The 8,984-nt window shown below is 54.0% G+C and overlaps 1 protein-coding gene across 1 annotated transcript; it reads left to right on the top strand.

The window, feature by feature from the left end:
• The first annotated feature begins 83 nt into the window (after window positions 1–83).
• On the top strand, window positions 84–3,172 carry LOC148431509 (uncharacterized). The gene is made up of 2 exons (XM_088465966.1): window positions 84–1,264; window positions 1,307–3,172. The coding sequence occupies exons 1-2, from the start codon at window positions 392–394 to the stop codon at window positions 3,170–3,172; spliced, it is 2,739 nt and encodes a 912-aa protein (XP_088322092.1). The 5' UTR covers window positions 84–391.
• The last annotated feature ends 5,812 nt before the right edge of the window (window positions 3,173–8,984 follow it).

The raw sequence follows: 8,984 nt of genomic DNA, 5'->3' as shown, positions 1-8,984 counted from the left end.
TCATAGAGAAAGTGCTGGTACATAGGAGAATAGAGGGTGGTTGTCTCTTTCCGTGTGTATACCTTACAGCTGGCAGGAGCTCGGCGTCCTCTGTCCACATTAACCCGGTAGATAAAGTGGATATACTACAGTGTGATGTATGACCTGTGTGCAGGCTCTCCGTGTAACTTACTGTGTGCACAACCTCTCTAAAGGGTTGATGGTGTAACAGTAACGCACGAGTTGTCTGAGGGCGCACTATGTAATGTACTGTAACAGGCAGTTGCTGTGAGGGCTGGTAACAAGGGTTTCTTGGCCTGGGGTAAAGACTGGAAGCACCATGGAACAGAGAATGTAGCTTATTCTGCTTTCATTTGTTAATAAAAGGTTGTTAGTAGATAATGAGGATGATATGGGCGTGGTCAGTACAGAAGTAGAGGTGCAGTGTGATGATGGTGATGACGTGGGCGTGGTCAGTACAGAAGTAGAGGTGCAGTGTGATGAGGATGATATGGGCGTGGTCAGTACAGAAGTAGAGGAGCAGTGTGATGATGGGGATGACATGGGCGTGGTCAGTACAGAAGTAGAGGTGCAGTGTGATGATGTGGGCGTGGTCAGTACAGAAGTAGAGGTGCAGTGTGATGATGAGGATGATATGGGCGTGGTCAGTACAGAAGCAGAGGTGCAGTATGATGATGGGGATGACATGGGCGTGGTCCGTACAGAAGTAGAGGTGCAGTGTGATGATGGGGATGACATGGGCGTGGTCCGTACAGAAGTAGAGGTGCAGTGTGATGATGGGGATGACATGGGCGTGGTCCGTACAGAAGTAGAGGTGCAGTGTGATGATGGGGATGATGTGGGCGTGGTCAGTACAGAAGTAGAGGAGCAGTGTGATGATGAGGATGATATGGGCGTGGTCAGTACAGAAGCAGAGGTGCAGTATGATGATGGGGATGACATGGGCGTGGTCCGTACAGAAGTAGAGGTGCAGTGTGATGATGGGGATGACATGGGCGTGGTCCGTACAGAAGTAGAGGTGCAGTGTGATGATGGGGATGACATGGGCGTGGTCCGTACAGAAGTAGAGGTGCAGTGTGATGATGGGGATGATGTGGGCGTGGTCAGTACAGAAGTAGAGGTGCAGTGTGATGACGTGGGCGTGGTCAGTACAGAAGTAGAGGTGCAGTGTGATGATGAGGATGATATGGGCGTGGTCAGTACAGAAGCAGAGGTGCAGTGTGATGATGGTGATGACGTGGGCGTGGTCAGTACAGAAGTAGAGGTGCAGTGTGATGATGTGGGCGTGGTCCGTACAGAAGTAGAGGTGCAGTGTGATGAGGATGATATGGGCGTGGTCAGTACAGAAGTAGAGGAGCAGTGTGATGATGGGGATGACATGGGCGGGGTCAGTACAGAAGTAGAGGTGCAGTGTGATGATGGGGATGACATGGCCATGGTCCGTACAGAAGTAGAGGAGCAGTGTGATGATGGGGATGACGTGGGCGTGGTCAGTACAGAAGTAGAGGTGCAGTGTGATGATGTGGGCGTGGTCCGTACAGAAGTAGAGGAGCAGTGTGATGATATGGATGACCTGGGCGTGGTCCGTACAGAAGTAGAGGTGCAGTGTGATGATGGGGATGATATGGGCGTGGTCCGTACAGAAGTAGAGGTGCAGTGTGATGATGAGGATGATATGGGCGTGGTCAGTACAGAAGTAGAGGTGCAGTGTGATGGGGATGATGTGGGCGTGGTCAGTACAGAAGTAGAGGTGCAGTGTGATGATGTGGGCGTGGTCCGTACAGAAGTAGAGGTTCAGTGTGATGATGGGGATGATATGGGCGTGGTCCGTACAGAAGTAGAGGTGCAGTGTGATGATGGGGATGATGTGGCCGTGGTCCGTACAGAAGTAGAGGTGCAGTGTGATGATGGGGATGACGTGGGCGGGGTCAGTACAGAAGTAGAGGTGCAGTGTGATGATGGGGATGACGTGGGCGGGGTCAGTACAGAAGTAGAGGTGCAGTGTGATGATGGGGATGACATGGGCGTGGTCAGTACAGAAGTAGAGGTGCAGTGTGATGATGGGGATGATATGGGCGTGGTCCGTACAGAAGTAGAGGAGCAGTGTGATGATGGGGATGATATGGGCGTGGTCCGTACAGAAGTAGAGGTGCAGTGTGATGATGAGGATGATATGGGCGTGGTCAGTACAGAAGTAGAGGTGCAGTGTGATGATGGGGATGACGTGGGCGTGGTCAGTACAGAAGTAGAGGTGCAGTGTGATGATGTGGGCGTGGTCCGTACAGAAGTAGAGGAGCAGTGTGATGATGGGGATGATGTGGGCGTGGTCCGTACAGAAGTAGAGGTGCAGTGTGATGATGTGGGCGTGGTCAGTACAGAAGTAGAGGTGCAGTGTGATGACGGGGGTGATGTGGGCGTGGTCCGTACAGAAGTAGAGGTGCAGTGTGATGATGGGGATGATGTGGGCGTGGTCCGTACAGAAGTAGAGGAGCAGTGTGATGATGTGGTCGTGGTCCGTACAGAAGTAGAGGTGCAGTGTGATGATGGGGATGACATGGGCGTGGTCCGTACAGAAGTAGAGGTGCAGTGTGATGATGGGGGTGATGTGGCCGTGGTCCGTACAGAAGTAGAGGTGCAGTGTGATGATGGGGATGACGTGGGCGGGGTCAGTACAGAAGTAGAGGTGCAGTGTGATGATGGGGATGACGTGGGCGTGGTCAGTGCAGAAGTAGAGGTGCAGTGTGATGATGGGGATGATATGGGCGTGGTCCGTACAGAAGTAGAGGAGCAGTGTGATGATGGGGATGATATGGGCGTGGTCCGTACAGAAGTAGAGGTGCAGTGTGATGATGAGGATGATATGGGCGTGGTCAGTACAGAAGTAGAGGTGCAGTGTGATGATGAGGATGATATGGGCGTGGTCCGTACAGAAGTAGAGGTGCAGTGTGATGATGAGGATGATATGGGCGTGGTCAGTACAGAAGTAGAGGTGCAGTGTGATGTGGGCGTGGTCCGTACAGAAGTAGAGGAGCAGTGTGATGATGGGGATGATGTGGGCGTGGTCCGTACAGAAGTAGAGGAGCAGTGTGATGATGGGGATGACATGGGCGTGGTCAGCACAGAGGCACCTCCTTACTTACCTCCTATACCTAGTGTTATCTGGCACTGCTAGGAGCACTATTAGGGCAGGTGTGGCTCTCTCCTGTCTCTGTATATGTGATTACTTACCTACTATACCTAGTGTTATCTGGCACTGCTAGGAGCACTATTAGGGCAGGTGTGGCTCTCTCCTGTCTCTGTATATGTGATTACTTACCTCCTATACCTAGTGTTTTCTGGCACTGCTAGGAGCACTATTAGGGCAGGTATGGCTCTCCTGTCTCTGTATATGTGATTACTTACCTCCTATACCTAGTGTTTTCTGGCACTGCTAGGAGCACTATTAGGGCAGGTATGGCTCTCCTGTCTCTGTATATGTGATTACTTACCTCCTATACCTAGTGTTTTCTGGCACTGCTAGTAGCACTATTAGGGCAGGTGTGTCTCTCCTGTCTCTGTATATGTGATTACTTACCTCCTATACCTAGTGTTTTCTGGCACTGCTAGGAGCACTATTAGGGCAGGTGTGGCTCTCTCCTGTCTCTGTATATGTGATTACTTACCTCCTATACCTAGTGTTTTCTGGCACTGCTAGGAGCACTATTAGGGCAGGTATGGCTCTCCTGTCTCTGTATATGTGATTACTTACCTCCTATACCTAGTGTTTTCTGGCACTGCTAGGAGCACTATTAGGGCAGGTGTGTCTCTCCTGTCTCTGTATATGTGATTACTTACCTCCTATACCTAGTATTTTCTGGCACTGCTAGGAGCGCTATTAGGGCAGGTGTGTCTCTCTCCTGCCTCTCTGTATATGTGATTACTTACCTCCTATACCTAGTGTTTCTACTTCAGGGTCCATAGGGGGTCCACAGGGTTGACCTTGGGGTATAGCTGGATCTGGATCCACGGGCACCACGCAGTTAAAGCTTTGCTGCTCCCAGGATGCACTTGGGTCCGTCCTCCTCTATACCCGCCCCGCCCACAGGCACCTCAGTTTTTAGTTGGTGCCCGGCCGGAGTCGGGTCACCCTGTCGCAGTGGGGCTGCAGGAGCTTTATTTTATAAGAGAAATTTTTTATTTTTTTCTTATTTTTTTACACTGTTAGAGCGGCAGCATCAGACTGTCCTTTAGGACGTCCACGCTGCCGCTCCTTCTCCCCGCTGGCGCCGCGACGCCAGTACAGCTCTGGGGATCGCGGCGGGACCCCAGAGCCTGTACTAGCCGGGCTCTGGGGACTCCCTTGACTGCTGCCGGACGCGACGGGGATCAGGTAAGCCGCGGGTCGCCGCGTGCGGCGGCCCGCGGATACTTTCTATGCAGTCAGAAGCCTCCGGTCTCAATTGAGGAATACCCCGCGTGTCCGCTAGACCACCAGGGTATCAGGCTGGTAGCGGGACCGGCAACCCGGGGGTTAATTGCTAGCCAGGGGAGGCAGCCTTCCCTGTCTAGCGGCTCCTCCCCTCAGCTCAGCGCGCCTTTCAACTAGGAGTCTGGCGTCGCTGAGCTGCTCTTATCTCTCGGCCACTCCTCCTCTGAGGTCTCCGGCGGCCATCTTTACTGGCACTTCGCAGACTCCCAGGCGGTATCAAGTGGACCGGTCCCCCTGTGTACCTCTCCCCTGCTAAAGGACAGTGTACACAGCGCTATAGCCCTCCCAGACACTGAATCTGGGCGGTTGATTGTAGCGGAAGATGCTGTGAGTACTAACTTTTCTGCATTGTATGTGACTATTGCTAGTGCTGCCTGTCTGTGACTTATTCTCCTTGCTGTCAGCTTATAACTATCCCTTTCCTTCTCCTACGGCCCAGCAGGTGTGTGGGGGAAGGGCGTTTTTCTGAGACCCTCACTTATATAAAACACGTATTTGTGGGGTCAGTCACATACTGTTGGGTGGTACACAGTACCATATCTGGGCTGTTGTGTCGCATACTGGTGAGTGCGCGGGTGTTAAAACCGTAATTCCTCTGGTGATACCTATTTCTTGTGATTTACGGTATCATGTCTGATGAGGAGACTTAGCGCTCTGTGGCTCCTGTGTTATTTTCATGCAGACGCTGTGCTGCTGGAGTTGATGGGGAGGACTTATCTCAGGATGGTCTGTGCGGGCGGTGCCAGCTGGTACCGGGCCCCTCCAACCCCCCTGTATCACAGGACCCTCCTTGGGCGATGTTTTCACAGGTGCTGGCGTCTATTGCGGACCGGTTATCGGTCCCATCAGCGGTCCCTTCTAGGGCGTTACCGCAGCCCACCATCCCCCATTCCCCGGGGGTTCCACAAATGTTGCGGTCTCCCCCCGGGGCTCAGACTGTGGGTCCTTACTCGGGACTGCCTGTGTATGTGCAGTCTTCCCCAGGGACGCGTCAGTCTGTAGTGCCTTTGCAGAGTTTTGCTCCGACGGCTCCTCCGCCTTGGGTGGATGTTCTCTCCAGCTCCGTACAGAGTCTGGCGGCTTCATCCTCGGCGTTTCAGTCCATGTTGCAAGGTGATGTGCCACCAATGGTGTCGAAACGTCCGGTTGTGAGTTCACTAGCTGCGCAGTTGTCGGACTCGGAAGTGTCCTCAGATGATGGAGAAATCTGTGAGGACTCTGACTCTGATGTCATGGGGCAGGAGGTGGAAGCTAAGTCCTCCATTAATGTTCCAGCCTTAGTTAGGGCGGTGCGGGCTATCCTACATGTTGAGGATGATGCGCCTGCTCCTAGGTCGAAGTTTCCTAATTTTAAAAAGGCCAAGGTGACTTCAACTGTGTTCCCCCTGTCTGATCAATTATCGGATCATATGGCGGCGGCCTGGCAATTACCTAGTAAGAGGTTCCATCCACAGAAGAGGTTGTCGGCGAACTATCCTTTTCCTGAAGCTCATTGCAGGAAATGGGAAACTCCGCCGGCGGTGGATTCCCACGTTACCCGCTTGATCAAAAGCGCGACGCTGCCATTGCCGTCTATCTCCTCTTTGAAGGATCCCACGGACAGGAAGGTGGAGACTTGTTTAAAGTCCATTTATTCTCTTTCCGGGGCGGTGGCTCGCCCGTCCATGGCTATCTCCTGGGTGGCTAAAGCCTTTGAGGCATGGGCCAATGCCTTGGAGGATACCTTTCCTGATGAGGCTCCGGATATCCAGAGAGCGTTAGTGGGACAGATGCGGGATGCAGCTTCCTATATTGGGGAAGCGTCTTTGGATGCCAGCCTGCTCACTTCTAGGGTGTCGGCTGCAGCGGTGTCTGCTCGGCGCTCCCTGTGGCTGAGGTCCTGAAGGGCTGATGCAGATTCAAAAAAGGGTCTGGAGGCCTTGCCTTTTAATGGTGATTTACTATTTGGTCCGGATTTGGACAAAATAGTGGATACTTTGGCTAAGTCCAAGTCGGCTTTCCTCCCTTCGGCCTCTGTGCCGGCTAAAGTGAGGAGCTCTGCCTTTCGGTCCTTTCGGGTTCAGGGTAAGGCCAAGGGCCAGTCCTTCCCGAGACATTCGGCGACCAAGGCCGCACCCAAGCCCAAGAAACAGGCATGGAGTGCTCGGCGCCCTTCTTCCAAGCAGGAGGATAAGCCTGCTGCCTGATGGGACGGGCCTCTCTCTGGGGGACCCCAGAGTGGGAGGCCGACTTCTCCAATTCGCCCAGTGTTGGCACAATACCACCATGGATGCCTGGGTTCGAGAAGTAGTCTCTCAGGGGTACGCCCTGTCTTTTCGGTTCAGGCCGCCCCACCAGTTTTTCTGTACGAGTCCTTCTCTGGACAAGACCAAAGCTGGTCAGATTCAGGTAGCTATAGAATCCTTGCTACAAGCAGGGGTCATTGTTCCCGTTCCGCAGTCTCAGCGCGGGACGGGGTACTATTCTACTCTGTTTCTGGTACAGAAACCCAATGGTTCTCATCGCCCTATCCTGAATTTGAAGTCTCTGAACAGATACCTCAGAGTTCCCAGGTTCAGGATGGAAACGTTACGTTCCATCATTCTGGCGATGGAACCCGGGGATTATATGGTCTCCCTCGATATCCAGGACGCCTATCTCCATGTGCCCATAGCACCGGCACATCAGCGGTATCTGAGGTTTGCTATCCTGAACCATCACTACCAATTTCGGGCGTTGCCTTTTGGCCTTTCCACGGCTCCGAGGGTGTTCACCAAGGTGATGGCGGTTATAGCTGCCCACCTTCGGGGTCAGGGTCTACGTCTGTTGCCGTACCTGGACGATCTTCTGCTGCTGGCGAGCTCCCCGGAGGTGCTTCGACATCTCCACCTGACCATTGCTTGTCTTCAAGCACACGGGTGGTTGATAAACTGGAAAAAGTCCTCCCTGATTCCATCACAGCGAATGGTTCATTTGGGAGCCCTGCTGGATTCTCGTCAGCAGCGGATTTTCCTGACTCCAGAGAAGGTCTCCTCCCTGCAGCTGCGGATACACAGTTGCCTGAGCAGTTGCCGCCTGTCGGTCCATTCAGCTATGAGAGTTCTGGGGTCCATGGTGTCGACTTTCGACATGGTGGAATTTGCCCAGTTCCATTCCCGGCCCCTGCAGGGGCTGATTCTATCGGAATGGAACGGGTTACCTCACCGGATCCGCTCTCAGATGCTGGTGTTGTCCTCGGAGGTTCGGCAATCTTTGACTTGGTGGCTTCAGACGGCGCATCTGGTCGAGGGGCGCCCCTTTTGGATCCCGGACTGGGTCCTGCTCACGACGGATGCCAGTCTTCGGGGTTGGGGGGCAGTGACCGGCTCATTATCGCTTCAGGGTCGTTGGTCCACGGAAGAAGCACTTCTCCCCATCAACATCCTGGAACTGCGGGCTGTGTACAGGGCCCTGCAGTCGTCCGGCCCCGCTCTTCACGGAAGGGCGGTTCAGGTGCAGTCCGACAACGCCACCACGGTGGCGTACATCAACCACCAAGGGGGAACTCGCAGTCGGGCAGCAATGTCGGAGGTGTCTCGCATTCTTGCTTGGGCGGAGTGTCACGTTCCAGCGATCTCGGCAGTCTTCATTCCCGGAGTCCTCAATTGGGAGGCGGACTTCCTCAGCCGTCACGACGTGCATCCCGGGGAATGGTCGCTTCACCCAGAGGTGTTTCAGCTACTCGTGGACAGGTGGGGGCTGCCGGAGCTGGACTTGATGCCTCCCGTCACAATCACAAGTTGCCCGTTTACGGGTCAAGGACAAGAGACGCAGGTGCAAGTCTGGTGGACGCGCTGTCGGTGACATGGACGTTTCACCTGGCGTATCTGTTTCCTCCGATATCCCTGCTTCCTCGGGTTCTGCGGAAATTCAAGCAGGACGGCGGCATGCTCGTGCTGGTAGCTCCGGCGTGGCCCAGACGTCCTTGGTACTCCGATCTGAGGAGCCTCTCCATCGACGCTCCATACCTTCTTCCTCAACGTCGGGACCTGTTGTCTCAGGGGCCCTGCCTTTACCCGGATCTGGGTCGGCTGTCTTTGACGGCGTGGCTCTTGAGACAGCCGTCTTGAGGTCTCGGGGCTTCTCCAGTTCGGTTATTGGTACGATGCTCAGGGCACGCAAGCCTGCTTCCGCGCGGATTTATCACAGAGTGTGGCACACTTACTTTCAGTGGTGTGAGTCCAGACTTTATGATCCTCAGGTGTTCCGAGTTTCTAGGATCTTGGAATTTCTTCAGTCAGGATTGGATCTCGGCTTACGCCTTGCATCTCTGAAGGTTCATGTGTCCGCCTTGTCCGTGTGGTTTCAACGGCGGATTGCAATACTACCAGACGTTCACACCTTTTTCCAAGGTGTTCTCAGGATCCAGCCTCCCTTTGTGCCTCCTGTGGCTCCTTGGGACTTGGCGGTGGTGCTACGGGTCCTGCAGGGTCCTCCGTTTGAGCCTCTTGAGGCGGTGGAGCTCAAGTGGCTGACATTTAAGACGGTTTTTCTCCTG

Source organism: Taudactylus pleione, unplaced genomic scaffold, assembly GCF_031769625.1.
Source record: "Taudactylus pleione unplaced genomic scaffold, aTauple2 ptg002180l, whole genome shotgun sequence".
NCBI classification, from domain to species: domain Eukaryota; kingdom Metazoa; phylum Chordata; class Amphibia; order Anura; family Myobatrachidae; genus Taudactylus; species Taudactylus pleione.
Note: the sequence above shows the minus strand (reverse complement) of the source record. Positions and strands in the feature narration are given on the sequence as shown.